Genomic DNA, 20,675 nt, shown 5'->3' on the forward strand with positions numbered 1-20,675 from the left:
TTCTCTAAATGACAAGCAAAGCACAACACTTAGAGGATGCCATTATTTCATAGGAATATAGCTTTTGCTGAGGAATCAAAGCCACAGCTAAAACCAGCTAACCAGAAGAACACATGTTCAGATGTAGCATTAAATGTAATTAGCTTTCTATGACTAACTGAACTGCCCACCAAGTTCAGATACAGATGGAACTGGCTATGCATTCTTACCTGAACTCCACCAAGCCATTGATCCACCCAGTCCTACCCACTCCAGTCTGAGTTCACAGATATAAAGAGTAGTGCAGTAAGAAAGAAAACCAATCACCCATGGGTCTCGGAGTCAAACAGACCTAGGGTTCAAATCCCACTTGGCTATTTACAAGCTGGGTAATTTTCCCTCTCTAAGCTGCAGTTTTCACATCTGTAAAATGGGAATAAGAAAGCTCATCTTACAGGTTTGTAGGGAATTGAAGGAGACAGTGTGTGGAAGAGTGCCCAGGCTGGAGTTTATCATTGGTTTCCCTTCCTCCCCTATCAGAAGGACAACTTTATCTCTCCCCAAGCCCAAGGAGTAGACCCAGCTCCGGTCACTGAAGCCAGGTACTGGGTTCACACTGCTTTCTGCCCCGGGTGTCACCATCCATGCTTTTGGGCCACACTTGGAAAGCCAAAACCTTCCCCAAAGCTGAGATCATGAAGCAGAAAAAGACAAAGCTCTTCTTTCAGAGAGCAAGTTTGGTTGGCTGTGAGCAAAGCCATCTCTCTGTGGCCAGTCTGCCCTTTGGGTAAAGGAGTCATCAGGAGACCCGGCAGGACAGGGCTGGCCCAAATGGTCCTCCCGTCAACCACAGTCATACAAGTCATCTGGACAAAGAGCGGAGAGCTGCTCCTCCCAGACTCTCCATCCTCTGGGTACAGCACTCCTGGGTCCCGGTCTCAGGCAGGATGGAACATGACAGTCACGAGATCCACACCTTAAGCTGTGAAGCATACTCTTCTTGCAACATCACCTGGCAGGTGCCCTTGGCAGCTGGCTCCACAGCTGCAGTGATGCACGTAGCATTTTGCTCCCCTCTGTGTCATGGGAGCTGGGAACAGTATTGTCCCCACTTTCATTTTACCCAAGGGCTTATCCAGGGATATTTACCAAACAGGGTTGTGGATAGTGAGACTAGCTAGATATTTGCACATACATTTCTCTGTACCTCTATAAACTAGCAATATAAAACCACACAGAAACTGGAAATTCAGACTCGTCACAGAGTATGTTTTGTCAGAGAGGATAAGAACAGATAAACTAATAATAGTAAATGGGAATCATTAACTGTATGCCAGGGTCTTCATTGAACACTTCACTTTCTATTGTTATTATCTCCATTTTATTCTATTTTAAAAGTTTCTGGAGTATAGTTGATTGACAATGTTGTGTCGGTTTCAGGAGTACAGCAATCTCATTTTAAAAATTGTAAACAGACTTCTTGACTATCTTCTAGATATTAATCTCTTATAAGTTTTAGATGGGGCTTCCCTGGTGGCTCAGTGGCAAAGAATCCACCTGCCAATGCAGGAGATGTGGGTTCAATTCCTGGATCAGGAAGATCCCCTGGAGAAGGAAATGGCAACCCACTCCAGTATTCTTGCCTGGGAAATCCCACGGACAGAGGAGCCTAGCAGACTATAGTTCATGTGGTTGCAGAAGAGTCAGACATGACTCAGCGACTAAACAACACAACAGGGTAAAAAGAGCAAGAAAGCACCCATAAAAACGAAAAGGTGCTCAGATAAGAAGAATTAAAATATATCAGAACAGGAAACCAGAAAACCGCATTCTTTCTTAAATGCAGCTTTGCAAACTGAGTAATAAGATACAATAATGTAGCCAAGCAGAAGGCTTTCATAACTTTGAAAGAAATGAGGAGGAAAGAATTACTCCAAATCCATTATATTTATTAGAACAACTGATTTCCCTTGAAATAACACGTGGTTTATAATGAAATTTACTGGAGGCCGACTAACAGAAATCCTCTTTTTGTGGGAAGTAAGTATTGTCAGAAACACTAGAAGATTCTGTTTTAAATCCTCAAGATTGTAAAACTGAGCTTTTACAAATGAGGGGGGAAATTTGGCTCTTGAAGAGGACTATTCAAGCGATTTCATTTAATCTCTTCTTATCAGCAAAAGGAAAAAAAAAAGCAATTAGCCTCAACTGAAACTAATACCATTTTCTACATCAGAATATACCATTACAGCTAATAATGCAGTGGCTGGCTGTGTTGAATGAATCTTCTTTTTTTAAAAAGCCCACATTTGTTAAACACATGAACTGGACAAGTTTATATTTGGCCAACTCGTGTCTCCACACCTGTTCATTCAGGCATTAGCACTTGTAAAGCAGATGAATGCATCTGTACAGTGATGGGTAAAAATAAACTGAACTATTCTTGTAACATTATCAAAACGATGTGACCAAATAGAAGATCGTGTTTCCTGAGATAAAGTGGTCAAATTAGATGTTTCCTCACGTTTTATGATTAGTTCGTCTTATTCACTGTGTATAAAATAGCTGACCTCCATTCCAGGAGAGTGAGTAGCAACCAAATTTAATGCTGTTTGCTCAGGGACCCAAACACTGGCTTCAACGCCTTTGAGGCATAGCTTCTGAATGTGCTGTGGTTTTACAGAGACCCAACACTATGCGTTACAGAGGAACATTTAATTAAATCAACACTACATTTGTCCTGTGGGATAACCATGTTACTTCAGTGTTGGTCAACTCTTTGAAAATAAAGTTCCTGTAGAAGTTGGATAAGCCATTATCTTTCAGAGTGAGATTACATGTACACAGACATATATAATCTCTAGAACAAGAAGTTCCCAGGGTAAACAAGTTATAAGAGCAGCCAGCAGTATCTCTCCCCACGTCATTATGCTTTACCCACACTAGCAACAGACTCCTCAGAAAATTATTCGAATCACTGTTCACAATCTTTTTTACTGTATTAAATTCTTCATCTATATCTTCTATTATGTGAGTCTGAAGTATTATGTGGACAAAATATTTTCTATATCTCATAGATTTGGGGCGTGGCCATACATCTTGCTTTAGCCAATGAACTGTTCTCCTGAACATGACACAATGTCTTAAATGGACTTGTGTGATTGCATTTGGGCTGTGGTTGATTGGCAGATCCATATGAAAGAGATAATAAAATAATAAGAAATAAGAAAAATAAAAAATAAGAAATAGTAAAACTGCCTAAGTTTTAAGCCAGAGTGGAGATGTTGGTTATGCCAGATTGTAATTGTTGTCAGTCACTAAGTCGTGTCCAGCTCTTTGCAACCCCATGGACTACAGTGGGCCAGGCTCCTGTCTCCTCCACTATCTCCTGCAGTTTGCCCAAATTCATGTCCATTGAGCCAGTGATGCTATCTAACCATCTCATCCTTTGACACCGCATTTCCCTTTTGTGTTCAATGTTTCCCAGCATCCGGGTCTTATCAAATGAGTCAGCTCTTTGCATCAGGTGCATCAGGTGGCTTCAGCTTCAGCATCAGTCCTTCAATGAATATTTGATTTTCTTTCAGTTCAGTTCAGTTCAGTCACTCAGCCATGTCTGACTCTTTGCGACCCCATGAATTGCAGCACGCCAGGCCTCCATGTCCATCACCAACTCCCAGAGTTTACTCAAACTCATGCCCATCGGGTCGGTGATGCCATCCAGCCATCTCATCCTCTGTCATCCCCTTCTCCTCCTGCGCCCAATCCCACCCAGCATCAGGGTCTTTTCCAATGAGTCAACTCTTTGCATCAGGTAGCCAAAGTACTGGAGCTTCAGCTTCAGCATCAGTCCTTCCAATGAACACCCAGGACTTATCTCCTTTAGGATGAACTGGTTGGATCTCCTTGCAGTCCAAGGGACTCTCAAGAGTCTTCTCCAACACCACAGTTCAAAAGCATCAATTTTTCGGTGCTCAGCTTTCTTCACAGTTCAACTCTCACATCCATACATGACCACTGGAAAAACCATAGCCTTGACTAGACGGACCTTTGTTGGCAAAATAATGTCTCTGCTTTTTAATATGCTATCTAGGTTGGTCATAACTTTCCTTCCAGGGAGTAAGCGTCTTTTAATTTCATGGCTGCAGTCACCATCTGCAGTGATTTTGGAACTCAAAAAATTAAAGTCTGACACTGTTTCCACTGTCTCCCCATCTATTTCCCAGGAGGTGATGGGACCAGATCCAAAGATCTTAGTTTTCTGAATGTTGAGCTTTAAGCCAACTTTTTCACTCTCCTCTTTCACTTTCATCAAGAGGCTTTTTAGTTCCTCCTCACTTTCTGCCATAAGGGTGGTGTCATCTGCATATCTGAGGTTATTGATATTTCTCCTGGCAATCTTGATTCCAACTTGTGCTTCTTCCAGCCCAGTGTTTCTCATGATGTACTCTGCATATAAGTTAAATAAGCAGGGTGACAATATACAGCCTTACCGTACTCCTTTTCCTATTTGGAACCAGCCTGTTGTTCCATGTCCAGTTCTAACTGTTACTTCCTGACCTACATACAGATTTCTCAAGAGGCAGGTCAGGTGGTCTGGTATTTCCATCTCCTTCAGAATTTTCCACAGTTTATTGTGATCCACACAGTTGAAGGCTTTGGCATAGTCAATAAAGCAGAAATAGATGTTTTTCTGGAACTTTCTAGCTTTTTCAATGATCCAGCAGATATTGGCAACTTGATCTCTGGTTCCTCTGCCTTTTCTAAAACCAGCTTGAACATCTGGAAGTTCTCGGTTCACGTATTGCTGAAGCCTGGCTTGGAGAATTTTGAGCATTGCTTTACTAGCATGTGAGATGAGTGCAATTGTGTGGTAGTTTGAGCAATATTTTGGATTGTCTTTCTTTGGGACTGGAATGAAAACTGACCTTTTCCAGTCCTGTGACCACTGCTGAGTTTTCCACATTTGCTGGCATACTGAGTGCAGCACTTTCACAGCATCATCTTTCAGGATTTGAAATAGCTCAACTGGAATTCCATCACCTCCACTAGGTTTGTTTGTAGTGAGGCTTTCTAAGGCCCACTTGACTTCACATTCCAGGATGTCTGGCTCTAGGTGAGTGATCACACCACTGTGATTATCTGGGTCGTGAAGATCTTTTTTGTACAGTTCTTCTGTGTATTCTTGCCACCTCTTCTTAATATCTTCTGCTTCTGTTAGGCCCATACCATTTCTGTCCTTTATTGAGCCCGTTTTTGCATGAAATGTTCCCTTGGTATCTCTAATTTTCCTGAAGAGATCTCTAGTCTTTCCCATTCTGTTGTTTTCCTCTATTTCTTTGCATTGATCACTGAGGAAGGCTTTCTTATCTCTCCTGGCTATTCTTTGGAACTCTGCATTCAAATGGGAATATCTTTCCTTTTCTCCTTTGCTTTTTGCTTCTCTTTGTTTCACAGCTATTTGTAAGGCCTCCTCAGACAACCATTTGGTTTTTTGCATTTCTTTTCCTTGGGGATGGTCTTGATCCCTGTCTCCTGTACAATGTCACAAACCTCCATCCATAGTTCATCAGGCTCTCTGTCTACCAGATCTAGTCCCTTAAATCTATTTCTCACTTCCACTGTATAATTGTAAGGGGTTTGATTTAGGTCATACCTGAATGGTCTAGTGGTTATCCCTACTTTCTTCAGTTTAAGTCTGAATTTGACAATAAGGAGTTCATGATCTGAGCCACAGTCGGCTCCTGGTCTTGTTTTTGCTGACTGTATAGAACTTCTCCATCTTTGGCTGCAAAGAATATAATCAATCTGATTTCGGTGTTGACCATCTGGTGATGTCCATGTGTAGAGTCTTCTCTTGTGTTGTTGGAAGAGGGTGTTTGCTATCACCAGTGTGTTCTCTTGACAAACCTCTATTAGGCTTTGCCCTGCTTCATTCCATACTCCTAGGCTAAATTTGCCTGTTACTCCAGGTGTTTCTTGACTTCCTACTTTTGCATTCCTGTCCCCTATAATGAAAAGGACATCTTTTTTGGGTGTTAGTTCTAAAAGATCTTGTAGGTCTTCATAGAACTGTTCAACTTCAGTTTCTTCAGCACTACTGGTTGGGGCATAGGCTTGGATTACCGTGATATTGAACTGTTTGCCTTGGAAACGAACAGAGATCATTCTGTCATTTTTGAGATTGCATCCAAGTACTGCTTTTTGGACTCTTTTGTTGACTATGATGGCTACTCCATTTCTTCTAAGGAATTCCTGCCCACAGTAGTAGATATAATGGTCATCTGAGTTAAATTCACCCATTCCAGTCCATTTTAGTTCATTGATTCCTAGAATGTCGACATTCACTCTTGCCATCTCCTGTTTGACCACTTCCAATTTTTCTTGATTCATGGACATAACATTAGGATTGACTAATTTGATATCCTTGCAGTTCAATGAACTCTCAAGAGTCTTCTCCAACACCACAGTTTGAAAGCATCAATTCTTCAGCACTCAGCTGTCTTTATGTTCCAACTCTCACAACTGTACATGACGACTGGAAAAATCATAGCTTTGACTATATGGACCTTTGTCAGCCAATTGATGTCTCTGCTTTTGAATACACTGTCTATGGTTTGTCATGGCTTTCCTTCCAAGGAAGAGGTGTCTTTGAATTTCATGACTTCAGCCACCATCCGCAGTGATTCTGGAGCCCAAGAAAATAAAATCTGTCACTGCTTCCACTTTTCCCCTTTCTATTTACTATGAAGTCATGGGACTGGATGCTTTGATCTTCATTTTTTTGAATGCTGAGTTTTAAGCCAGCTTTTTCACTCTCCTCTTTCACCGTCATCAAGAGGCTCCTTAGTTCCTCTTAACTTTCTACTATTAGGGTGGTATCATCTGCAGATCTGAGGTTATTGATATTTCTCCTGGTAATCTTGATTCCAGCTTATGATTCATCCAGCCTGGCATTTCACATGATGTACTCTGCATATAAGTTAAATAAACAGGGTGATGACATACAGCCTTAACATACTCCTTTCCCAATTTGGAACCAGTCCATTGTTCCATGTCCGGTTCTAACTGTTGCTTTTTGACCCACACACAGGTTTCTCAGGAGATAGGTAAGGTGGTTTGGTATTCCCATCTCTTTAAGAGTTTTCCTCAGTTTGTTGTGATCCACACAGTCAAAGGTTTTTAGCATAGTCAATGAAGCAGATGTTTTTCTGGAACTCCCTTGTTTTTTCTATGATCCAACAGAAGTTGGCAATTTGATCTCTGGTTCCTCTGCCTTTTCTAAATCCAGTTTGAACATCTGGAAGTTCTCGGTTCACATACTGCTGAAGCCTAGCTGGAGGTATTTTAATCTTATTAGCATGCAAAATGAGAGCAATTGTGTGGTAGTTTGAATATTTTTTGGTTGCTCTTCTTTGGGACTGGAGTAAAAACTGACCTTTTCCAGTCCTGTGGCCACTGGTGAGTTTTCCAAATTTGCTGGCATTTTGAGTGCAGCACTTTAATGTCTTCATCTTTTAGGATTGAAATAGCTCAGCTGGAATTCCATCATCTCCACTAGCTTTGTTCATAGTGATGCTTCCTAAGGCCCACTTGACTTCACACTCCAGGATGTCCGCTCTAAGTGGTAACCACACTTCATGGTTATCCAGGTCATTAAGACCTTTTTTATATAGTTCTTCTGTGTATTTTTGCCACCTCTTCTTAATCTCTTCTGCTTCTGTTAGGTCTTTACCATTTCTGTCCTTTATTGTGCCCATCTTTGCATGAAATGTTCCCTTGATATTTCCAACTTTCTTGAAGAGATCTGTGCCAAATTATTGTAGCAAAATATCATCTCTGTGTATTAACATGTACCATTCCTACTACCAGGAATACTCTTTCACGCCTACTCTCTTCCCCCCAGTTAACTCCTACTCATATCTCAGTTTAAATGTTTAGTACATACGACAGATGTTGCAAACCAGATTAACTTCTCCCTCACATCCTGTGTTTCTCATTTTGTAAGATTCATCAAACTTACAGTTATTTCCTCCATGTCATCTGACTAGAATGCAAGCTTTTCTGAATGAGACCACAGTATCTTGTACACTGGTACATTCCCAGCACACAGCACATGATGGCTAGCACAGAATTGTTATTGTTCATTCACTAAGTTGTGTCCAACTCTTTGCAACCCCATGAACTGCAGCTTCCCTGGACAGGCTTCCCTGTCCTTAACCATCTCCCTGAGTTTGCTCAAGCACAGAGTGGATTCAACAAATATTTATTAAGTAATTTTTAAAACGTGTGTGGTTCTGCTACTTATGGCTTCGTAAGAAACGATTTTGGAGGTTTTAGTTTTCAGCTACTATAAAATGAAAACAATAATACCTTTCTCCTGAGGAATTATAATTAAATAAATTAACCACTAAATTTAACATTCCAAGTATCTGACACATGGGCACCCAGAAGGTACTTGGTAATCTATGGCTTTAATTATGATAAGAAAAATAAATACATCTGCTCTCTTAGAAGGTGATTTGTTTTATAGTGACGTTTTGGCAGAAAAGAAAAAAATTACATTGTACTATTATTTATTATTGTTTAATTTAGATATTTCAAAACATCATGTTTGTTTATCATGATGTAAACCCACTTTTATAAGCAATTTAAGGTAGAATTCAGCTAAGAAGAAATAGGTTTTCTTTTTTTGTTTTTTTTTGTTTTGTTTTGTTTTTTAAATTACGTTTATTTAGCGTATGTACACATAAAAGAGAAATCACCCTCTGTTCCCACCCAGCAAACATGCACAAACCCAAGGTATACATGAAGGGACAGGGCCCCAGCCCCAGGTTAGTGGTTGGGATGGTGCGGTCCTGTGAGTCACCAGCCCTGGTCAGGGGAGGGCTGGACTCAAGTGTTGGGCAGGCTGTACCCCCGCTGCGGGGCCTAAAACAAGTGCGCGCCATAGCCAAAGGTCTGTTTGATGCCCTCAAAGTAGTATCGCTGCCAGCCCTGCCTCGTCCTCTCCTCCTCTGGGGCGGGGATGCCTCGGCCCTCCATGCACAGCTCAGTTTCTCCATTCTTATCAATGAAGGTCAAGGTGATGGTGGCAAAATGCCCTTCTGGCCAAGATTTAAACCTCCACTTCATTGCAATGTATTTCTCAGGGACCAGATCAGTGAATTCTCCAGAGACATTGCCGTCTACCAGGTGAAACTTGCCACCTTTGTCTGCTTCTAACATAGCAGGAGCGTGGGTGAAGGCCTGAACGAGCTCTTGGGTGGTAAAAACTCTATAGAGCTCCTCTGGTGATGTCAGGAAGCCTTCTCTAAGGGTAATCTTACAAGTGGGGATTTTGACACCAACAGATCTGGCCTGGGTTTTTGAAGGAGCAGACTTAGCCTTGCGCTCCTCAGTTTTCAGTGCTGGCGGCCCGGCTGGGTCTACTGACTCTCCATTCACTGTAGGCAAGATCATACCCTGCGTGAACTCTGTTTTGAGGGTGCTGATGTAAATTCCCATTGCTTCTCTTAGAAGTTTCACCCCTTCTTCCTTCATTAAGGCCATGAGATTTGTGTCAGGCTCATCTTTGGCAAGGCTCACACTAATCTCCACTTCATCCATGCTATTTTCATCAGACAAATTGGGGATCTCCACATGGCCCTTGTACTGCACTCCAGACTTGGAGGTACCTGTCCAGTTTAGTTTGATGCTCCACTCGTAAAAGAAGATAAGTTTGCCTTTGCGATTGTTAATGGATGCCTCTCCATCCAGCTTACTCACTTCTGTCACCTCACACTTGCCTTCCTCATTTTGCACACGGACAGCCAGGAACAGTGTTTTCAGCTTATCTGTGGACCAGTTCGAAGCATCCCTCTCAATGCCAGTTGTTGACGTTGGTGGCGTCCGCCCGCTCCTCCACGATCCAGCCTGGGTCTCCCTCACCCCACTTGGCCATCGGCTCTCCTATCGCACCGCCAACAGCTCCCGAGCAGCCACAGCCACAGCCTCAGGACAGCCCGGTCGCGGCTGCCCGGCAGCGCCTGGAAACTACTAGAAGAAGAAATAGGTTTTCAATTGATACTTTATTTCAAGCATTTGTCGTTAAATGACTCTATCCTTTTTTTAAAAAAAAAAAAACAAAACTTTTTATTTGTATTGGAGTGCAGCCAACACTGAATAGCCAATTAACAATGTTGTGATACTTTCAGGTGAAGCGCAAAGGGACTCAGCAATACATTTACATGTTCCATCCTTTTAAAAATAAATGAAATTTATTCTTCCTATTTTAAAGTAGTTTTCCATCCTTAGAGCTGGCATTTAATTTTTTCAAAATGTTAGTATTCATTCCCACAAGCAGTCTTTGCATTAATACAATATTAATTCAAATCAATTTTTTTCTTTTGCCAAAAGCAACATATGTCTATCACAGAAATTTAGAAAAAGCAGAGAAGTATTGAATATAAAGAAAGAAAATTTATTTCTGTAATCCCAGCACCCAGAGATAGCCACTGTATATCCTTCTAAATACATTTTATCCCAATACCTGTTTTATTAAATAATGATGAGATTGTGTTGTCATTGCCCATTTGGGATTGCTTTTTCACTTAATCATGCCTGTCAGTTTATGCCAACAAATACTCATGTGTAACATCATTTTATAAATATTCACTCACAACAATGGCCTAACATTGTATGGAAGTACCCTCATTTATTTGAATACTTCCCTATTGTTAGAAATTAAGTATATTTCACTTTCTTCTTCTTTTCTGGCTATTATCAGCAATATTTCTGTGAATAAGTAAAGAGAAACAATGAGTCATTCGAAACCTTTAGGAAGCAGCCACCACTTACTGGTGCCTTACAATTCAGAGTTCAGTTAGACTGATATCCTACTAGTCTCACTGTTTCCTTCCACACTCTTGTTATGAGTCTGGGACCGTCACTAGATGATGGTAAAGATGGGTAATGGGCAAGATTGGAATAAAAGCATTTGAAGAAGGACTTTCTCTTCTGCTCTCAAGAAAGAAAGTTCAAACTGGAACCTATGAATCAGCACATGATCAAAAATATCGTAACAAAAAGTGGGCCCATGTTTTGAAATGGAAATAAGGTAAACGAAATGAAACATATAGGCCACTGCTGTTTCACTGTCTGGAGCTACAATGTCCATATTTGTTTGACAAACACTTTTTTCCCAGCCTGGTTGGCTGGTATAAGTTCCATCATCCTCGTCTTACAGGATCTGAGGCACAGAAAGGCTGACCAAAATGTCCAAGGTCACACAAGTTAGTGGCACAGCCCAGGTCTGAGCCTGTGGGTCCTGGCCTCGGACCAGTGCCCTTCTCACGCTTGAATAGTTTCTCTGTAATACTGGGAATTATGAAGAATAGGGAACAGGACACAGTGTGGCCAGGAGATTAGCAGAAACATAATTCTCCTGAGAGACAGCACGGAGACATCTGTTAGCCTCTTAACATGAGTCTAACATCCTCAGTGAGGGGATAATAAATCCTCTCTGTCCACCTCTCTCTGGGGAGACGAACATTATTGCTCAATCAGAAATTTGTCCTTTAAAGAGCTTTGGTATTCTCAAAGGAAAGGTGCTACTGATAAGTGAAAATATTTTCTTTGCTTCTGCTGTGAAAATGGTGAAAAGGAGAATGGCTTATTAAGGAATTATTGGAAGACAAAAATTCTTATCTAATAACGTTAGGGCTATGCTCTGGAGCTCTCTGAATGGAAAGATTGTGAGTCCCCGCTGCACTGAACACACACTTTCCAATACAGTAAAAGTCTTACGCAACACAATCAGAACTGCTAATTAATGGGCTAATCAGAGATGGGAGGGGTTTAGGGGGAAGGATACATTTATGTTGCAAGCGTTTTACCTTAAATAAATGTAAGTGTGCTTAACTGTCATGGCACTTTCCCTCACTATTGAATTCCCTGGAAAGGTTCCAAAGCTACATTTTTTTTACCCAAAGACACACCCGTAAGATCTCATTTTTCGCTTTCATTTTTTCTTTCTTTGTAGTGAGCGAGAACTTAAATACACTCATGAGCAACATAGCATAGATTTTATTATTTTTTCCAATTTTTGCTAATTAACTCATTTGATATTGAGTCTTTCCATAGCATTCCATTTAAATTTCATTGCAATAATTCTCTCTCGTTTTCTAGACATGTCTCATTATTTGTGTCATATTAAATTGCATAACTTTAATAACAAGTAAAACTGGCACAAATATATTACAGAATAAACAATTATGTCTCTCTTGAGACAGTGGGAAACTCAACTCTTGAGGGAGAGATGCGCTGGTGTGGGCAGACTGTTCAGCGTGCTCTGAGCACCAGCTGGGTCCTCACACAGGGAACAGATCCCTTGTTCTTCCCATGAGTCGCTTAAGTGGCAACTGGCTGAAAGAGTGCCCACCACAATTTTAACTAGCTAATTGTTAATATTAAGCAATGCCTTCATAGACAATGCCTGGTATCAGTCTTAGGAAGGAGTTTAAATTTAATCTATCCTATTTATACTCATAGTTTTAAAATCCCATCCTCCCTACCCAATAAATAGTCTATCAATTTACCTATGCAGGCAGTAAGTTTGGGTTCGCATTATCTCATTTCTAGGTCCCTAAAAGACCCAGTTTCTCACTAGGGCAGCCTCTTGAAATAGGAAGAAAGGACTGGATACACAAATGAATTCCATCTTTTATTTTCTTCCAAGCACTTGCAAACATCAGAAGCTATCTTATTATTTCTTCTTTTCTGTTACCCATAATTAGGAGGTACGTTCTGTGAGAGACAGACCTCATCTGTCTCTTCCTCTTTGTATTTTGGGCACAGCTAGGACAATGCCTGGCACACAGGGAATCTACACTATAAATGTTATTCCGTGAATGATGATTTGATTGGGCTGCCCTGAGTGTACACAACCTCAATGTCTTCTACACCGATGTGCTCTCACTTCATTACTTTTTTCCCTTTTAAAAACAAATTCCTACACTATTAGAAGTTTTCCAGTTGCTTGGCAAAAATGCAGCCTGCAGAAGGCTAGGTTCTAATCTTTGCTCCAGAAAATAAAAGGGGTGTGGTACAAAGAACAGAGCTGCCTAACATCTAACTCACTGAGTAAACCAAGGGATTTAAGATGGTCACTCAGACCCGGCCTTAGTAAATGATCTGTATATCTATGTACCTGAGAGCAACCAGCCACTCACAAGGTAACATTGTCCCCAAGTCCAGCACACTTCATGTCACCTCTAATTGCACCTACAGTGCAAGTTATTATTAGAACTTCCAGTGTGGAACTGTGACAGAACTGCTAAAAATTGAAAATATTTTTTAAAAATGGATTTCCTATCTGTGCCTTAAAACTTTGCTTGGTTTTACGGAAGTGTATGTTTTGTTTGGGTACACTTAGATTTATAACTGAAAAAGGAAAGGTATGATGAAAGAAATTTTTGTTAAAATAGATAAATGAAAAAAAAAACAATTGTAGATGGAAAGAACAACTCATTTTAAGGGACAGGAGGAAGCAATAGAAAGTTTCTTCAAATAAAAGAAAAGTTACAGGAAGGAGTCAAAGGAGGAAAGAAAGAATAAGAATTTTGTTTTGTTAATTAAAAAAATAGTCAAGGACTCCCCTGGTGGTCCAGTAGTAAAGAATCCTCCTGCCAATGTAAAAGACATGAGTTTGATCCTTGGCCTGGGAAGATTTCATATGATACGGGGCAACTAAGTCCCTGGACCACAACTGCTGAGCCCGCGCTCTGGAGCCTGTGCCCCACAATAATAGAAACCACCACAATGAGAATCCAATGCACTGCAATGAAGAGTAGCCCCCCTCTCCACAACTAGAGAAAGCCCGTGTGCAGCAATGAAGCCTCAGTGCAAAAATAAATACGTAAGTAAATAAATAAAACTTAAAAAAAAAAAAGATAGTCAAGATTTCGTGTTGGCTTCTATAGAGTGAAAATGACCATACTCTCCCTTGAGCATCACCTTTCACAGTCTCTGAAGCTACAACTACAGAGTTTGCTTCCAGTCTTCCCTTCTCCTCACATTCATCCGCTAAAGCCACTGAAACCTATCCTTAAAGTGTCTTGCAAGTTCAGCCCTTCTCCATCCCACAGATACTGGTTCATGCTTTAGTCCTCATGGAGCAATGGATTGTGATGACTGCTCCGAATGGTACAGCTCCCAGGGGTCCATCCCTGTGCGACACCATCTCCATGCTCCCACCAGACTTCCCTGAATCCCTTGGTGTACCGTTTTCTCTCTCCTGTGAGCTCAGCTCACCTCTGAAGTCTCATCTCCCATCAGACCCTTCACAAGACACCAGCTTATGCTTCACACACAAGCAGGAAATAGTGGGCTCTGTGAGTCTGCCGCTCAGTAGAACAATCAAAAATTTATAAATATGGTACTTATTTATTCTGAATTGTTTCTATAGTGAATACTGTGATGCAACAACCAGATTCCCTGCCCCAACCACCTTCCCAGATGACTGTGCTCATTCCTCCAACTGCTGGGAGTACGGGTTCATAGCTGAATCCCTCTCGAAAGGCACTGCCTCACCCAAGTGACATGCCCTCCCTGCCAGCAGCCCACATTTGATGACTGGTTGAAGCAGGACAAAAAACACCTGGCCTCCTGCCTTGGCGGGGAGTAACTCTGAAGGGTCTCCCCAGCTCCAGGACTTCCTGTGGGATAGGCTGAATTCTCTGTTGTGATTATATTAGTTCATCTTCTCTCTCTGCCCAAGCCTGCTTCCCTTACTTCCAGGGAGCACTTCTAAATAAATCTGCTAGAAAATCTCAGTTTCAGAGCTTGTTTCCAAAAAACCCAACCCAAAGCAATATATCTCTTTAAAGATTTTTTTGGAAATATTACTATTTTGTAAACAGTGACTTCAATTGTAATTAATGTTCATGCTGGAACATTAAACATTTTAAAAGTTCTGGTTTTGTTTTTTCCTTCAGAATGTTTAACTGGAAAGAAAGTACATCTATCTTTTTTTTTTTAAGTATATTAATTTCTATTAATTTCTATCCACTACCATATATTGCTTAAAACACTGGAGCTGGAACTCTGAAATCTGGCTCTATCATTTCCCAGCTATGTAACTGCAGAAGGTTACACAGTCCCTCTTGATCACAATTTCCTCATCTGTAAATTGGGGATAGTAATAATAATACTAATATGTTACTTACTGGATTGTTGTGAAGATTAAATGAGTTGTCATATAGAAACCATTAAGAATGATGCCTAGCCGAAAATGAGTGCTTAAATTTATTAGGGTCACATTAGCTGCTATAACAGCTAAAACAAGCCAACGACTCAAACATGGTAGATATCTCTTCCTCATTTATATAACATTCCAAGGTTTTTCTGGTCAATTTGGTAACTTCTCTACATGGCTTTTCAAGGACCTACATTAATGGATTCTCAGTTACCTTCAGCACATGGCCTCTCCATTTCTTTAACCAGAAAAAGGGGAGAAACAGAGAGGAGTCTGTGAAAGAATCCCAGGGATCAGACCTGGAATTAGAGCTCCTTATTTCTACTCACTTTCTATTGGCTGGAACATAATCACGTGGCTACAGCCAACAGCAAAGGAACCTGGTAAATGTAGTCAGGAATTGGATGTTAGAATTGCCAATATCTGCTGGGTCATCAAAAAAGCAAGAGAGTCCCAGGAAAACATCTATTCCTGCTTTATTGACTATGCCAAAGCCTTTGACTGTGTGGATCACAATAAACTGTGGAAAATTCTGAAAGAGATAGGAATACCAGACCACCTGACCTGCCTCTTGAGAAACCTATATGCAGGTCAGGAAACAACAGTTAGAACTGGACATGGAACAACAGACTGGTTCCAAATAGGAAAAGGAGTATGTCAAGGCTGTATATTGTCACCCTGCTTATTTAACTTATATACAGAGTACATCATGAGAAACGCTGGGCTGGAGGAAGCACAAGCTGGAATCAAGATTGCCAGGAGAAATATCAATAACCTCAGATATGGAGATGACCACTCTTATAGCAGAAAGTGAAGAAGAACTAAAGAGCCTCTTGATGAAAGTGAAAGAGGAGAGTGAAAAAGTTGGCTTAAAGCTCAACATTCAGAAAACTTAGATCATTGGATCTGGTCCCATCACTTCATGGCAAATAGATGGGGAAACAGTGGAAACAGTGTCTGACTTTATTTTTCTGGGCTCCAAAATCACTGCAGATGGTGATTGCAGCCGTGAAATTAAAAGACACTTACTCCTTGGAAGGAAAGTTATGACCAAACTAGACAGCATATTAAAAAGCAGAGATATTACTTTGCCAACAAAGGTCCATCTAGGTTTTTCCAGTGGCCATGTATGGATGTGAGAGTTGGACTATAAAGAAAACTGAGTGCTGAAAAATTGATGCTTTTGAACTGTGGTGTTGGAGAAGACTCTTGAGAGTTCCTTGGACTGCAAGGAGATCCAACCAGTCCATCCTAAAGGAGATCAATCCTGGGTGTTCATGTTGTTGAAGCTGAAACTCCAATACTTTGGCCACCTGATGCAAAGAGCTGACTCATTGGAAAAGACCCTGATGCTGGGAGGGATTGGGGGTAGGAGGAGAAGGGGACGACAGAGGATGAGATGGCTGGATGGCATCACCAACTCAATGGACATGAGTTTGAGTAAACTCCGGGAGTTGGTGATGAACAGGGAGGCCTGGCGTGCTGCAATTCATGGGGTCGCAAAGAGTCGTACGCGACTGAGCGACTGAATTGAACTGAACTGAACTGACTGTGCAGCAAACTTTGTTAAATTAATGATTATTATTATCGCTCTCATTACTACCAATTTTCTTGCTTGGCTCTCATCTCTGCTCTTCTGAAATAACATAATGGTCTCCTCACAGATGTCCCTGCCTCCAGACTGTTCCATGGACTCATATCCTTTGTCCATACCAAACATGGAATTACTATCTAAAATCCAAGTCTGATCATGTCACTCACCCCCAAATGCCAGCTTTATACCCTTCTGCAGTTCCCTACTACTCAGGATCCTGTCAAAGCCCCTTCAGCACCCTTATGATCCAATCACTCCCCACCTTGCAGCAGGCATTCGTGATTGGATACTGTGGAGACTCCAGTGAGTAGGCAGATAGAATCCTGCCCTATAGCATCTACATCTTAGCAAGGAAGCCAAACAACAACAAACCAAAACAAAACAAAATAAATATATAATAGTTAGTAGTAAAGAATACAGTGAAGAAAAGTAAAGGGGAAGGAAATTGAGAGTGGTAAGCTAAATAAATAGGTATAAAGAACATCTTAAATTTTACCCACAAGGGATAGTCATTCCATAGAGAAATATGCTGCAGACCTGATCTTCTGTATAATTACACACACCCATGTGTTCTGGTCATTGACCTATATTTATGTTCCTTTGAACTTCTTTTATGACTGCTATTGAGGGAACTAATACAGAGCACTAAAGACTGCTTCAAGTGCTGTTTGTGGGATGTTGAGAGAATAATTTATTAATGCTCCACTGGGGAATGAGAATACAAAGGGCTCACTTCCCACCAGCACAACTTTCTTTGCTGAAAAATTCAACATAAAAATATTTAATAAAGTTAGATTTTACTCAAGGAATGTAAAACTGTTATTATACTTTAAATTACCTGAACAATGTTACTTTAACCTTGATAACGTTAAAAATGTTTCCTTTGTTATGTTCCCATCAGCTTACTGATTTTAGGTTTTCAGTTGTAAAACATGTGAGGTTGAAGATTTTCTTGTAAATGCTGTTCATTTAATCAGGGTGAGCCTATCCCACCTGATTAGATTAGATCATCCTTCTACATTGCTGCTCTCTCATCTTAGCACCTCTTTCAAAGCATGGCCCAAGATGGCTGTTTAGCTTCAGCTATTATACTTACATCCCAGCCATCAAAAAAATAAACAGGTAAAGAAGGGTATGTGCCTGATGGTAGAGAGAATAATGATCTGCTAAAGATACCCATGTGCCAATCCCTAAAACCCATAAATATCTTACTTAATATGGAAAAAAGGGACTTTACAGTTGTGATTAAGTTAAGGATCTTGAGATAGGGAGATTATTCTAGATTATCCAGGTGGCAGTTATAGACATCTGACAAAAGGGTCAGAGTCAGAGAAGATGTGTCAGGGAAAGCAGAGGTCAGTGTGATATAAAGAAGTGGCCCTCAGCCAAGAAATGCATGTAGGCTGTACAATCTGGAAAAGGCAGAGAAACAGATTCTTTTCTTAGAGACTCTAAAAAAAACATAACTTGACTCCAGAATTGCAAGATAAACAATTCATGTTATTTCAAGCCACTAATTTTATGACAATTTGTTACAGCAGCAATGGGAAACTAATACCTTAAGTTACAATGAAGCAGATAAAAATGGATAATGGGGCACACAATTAGCATGTTCTGCCACAATGTTTTTCTTTTTAAAAATGGAAATATACATTCCAAAGGATATAGGTTAATTATGCTTTACTACACATTTTTGCTTTCAAAAATGGAACTTCAATCTCAATTCTAGCTAATTTAAGGTTAGGCAGGAGGAAAACAGGTTTGTTTACAATATATTTGAATGACTCACTCTATTAAGGAAGAAATAAAGGATACCTTGTATATCCATAGGGCCTGTAACCAGGGCCATGTCTGGCATCAGCTACCACCCTCCCTACCCTCTCTTCCCTCTGCTTTTCTCTGTTCCAGTTCATTCTCTTTTACTTAAGATGGACCTTATTCATAAGCTGAGGTAAAGGCAGTGATCATCTCTGGGTCATTCGGTCCAACTTAAAGACTTTCACGTGGTCATTCATTCATTAATCAAGTATTTATTGAGCCCCTGCCATGTGCCAGGCCCATTAACAAGACAGACAAGTCCCTGATCTCACCCTGGTAGCTGATACAGATAATAAACAAACACCGAGACAAGATCCTTAGAGGTCGTAACAGGAATGACGATGGAAAGGAAAAGAGAAATGAAACAGTAGACTGGTGGTAGGGGAGGTTTATCTGAGGAGTTGATATCTGAAGCCCCAAAGATAAATAGTGCACACATAAGCATGACCCAGGGGACAGGAGAGACTCCATGACGACTTCTTGAAGCAGCCAACAGACGGGAGGCCAGAATACCTGGTGCCAAGTGAGCAGACAAGGACAGAAAGAAATGACGCTAGATGCTAAATCCAGTAGAGCCTCATGGATACATCTTGGTTTTCCTAGGAGAGTCCCTGTCACACCTGTTTTCTCACCATAAATATTCAGAAAATTCCAGTATGGATTATGAATTGCACAGTCACTCTACATATGGGCTACAAAAGCCAGGATTTATTTCTAAGAGAAATAGGAAGACATTGAAAAGCTTTAAGTAGGGCAATTCTTTGGTCTGATTGTATTTCATATCACTGGAAACCGGATAATGAGTTAATCAATGCAATAAGTTGAATATGTCTACATTTGGAGCATTGACTTTTTTTTTCTTTAATAAAAGAAATCAATATTGAAATAAAAATAGGTAAAATTTGTGATCGAGCATAAGGCATAGATAAAGCCTCGTCATCCTCATCTAATACTTAGACCTCAATACCACCATCCTTTTTGTTATTCTTTTCATTTCTCTTAAACTCAGAAGCATTTTCTGAGGCAGAACATAGCTCCAGCTTTCTGGGTCTCACGGCAACTTGGCAGCACAATGCTTCTAGGCTAAAATCCCAGCTTCCATGGATTCATGCAGTTTCAGCCACAAATATTTACCTTGCCTGGCTCCTGGAGCTAATTAAAGGGGCAGGGCTCTGTTCCTCTGGGCTCGCCCTTAAACTGCTGTCAGAGACAGAAGTAGCTGCAGGACAAGAATGGTAGCCCCATAATTCATCTTTGCATCTACACAGCAAGTTCCTCACAAATGTCCCCTTCAAATCAGGAAAAGGGGTTGTGGCCATGCCCTGTGCTCGCCACTTTCCTACTGGACTTGAAGTTGCATCTCTGTATAATGATTTCTCCTGGAAACTGAAGTTATCTTTTAGTAACATATCTGTCCTACAACTGCCTCTGTAAGAGAGACTCTCAGGATCAAATGCTAAGCTTATTATACATGTTAGAACCGTGTTTCATTGCATATTTTAATTTTTATCATAAAAATGATATAAGCTTACTCTAAAAAAATTCAAAAAGGAAAGGTGGGAATTGAGGAGCAACTTTTACCTTCTCTCCTCCCTCAGTCCCTGTCACTGACCCAATGAATGCCCTTCCTCTGTCAGTCTCTATCAATTTCCACTATTTTTTTATAGCTATACAAGCAAATGGAGAAAAATACATTAGCATTTAAAATAGGTCACCCTAACGGCTTTAAAGTGATTTCATGATAACAAACAAGTCTAGATTTGATAAACCATGAAATGGAATCAAATCCCGGTTCCCTGGCAGGAACTGAAGGCTCGGCCATTCCTGCAAAGTTGAATAGCTGGGTTAATCCTGGTTATGATTCACAAGAGATTCAAGAACCCATATTCAAGTTGCCAGGCCCAGGTAGAAATTAGAACATGAGGTGAAAACACTGAAAACTCTGAAAACACTCAGAGCTTGAACAGAAGAGAAAAAAGACATAGAAAATAGTCTGTCTATTGAGAGATGAATGGGTAAATAAAATGTGGTGTATACATATGACAGAAT

At 40.6% G+C, this 20,675-nt stretch overlaps 1 protein-coding gene and 1 long non-coding RNA gene across 2 annotated transcripts in view; one reads left to right on the plus strand and one right to left on the minus strand.

Annotated features, from left to right (window-relative positions):
- The window catches only part of LOC133041511 (uncharacterized), an 84,292-nt gene that overhangs the window by 55,568 nt on the left and 8,049 nt on the right, over window positions 1–20,675 (plus strand). The gene's annotated exons all lie outside the window — the stretch shown is intronic.
- LOC133041505 (activator of 90 kDa heat shock protein ATPase homolog 1-like) lies at window positions 8,691–10,000 on the minus strand. Its single transcript, XM_061122223.1, is given in 2 exon segments — window positions 8,691–9,844; window positions 9,846–10,000. Coding segments are annotated over 2 exon segments (1,011 nt in total). The 5' UTR covers window positions 9,923–10,000; the 3' UTR covers window positions 8,691–8,910.

The sequence above is a fragment of the Dama dama genome, chromosome 3, assembly GCF_033118175.1.
Source record: "Dama dama isolate Ldn47 chromosome 3, ASM3311817v1, whole genome shotgun sequence".
NCBI classification, from domain to species: Eukaryota; Metazoa; Chordata; class Mammalia; order Artiodactyla; family Cervidae; genus Dama; species Dama dama.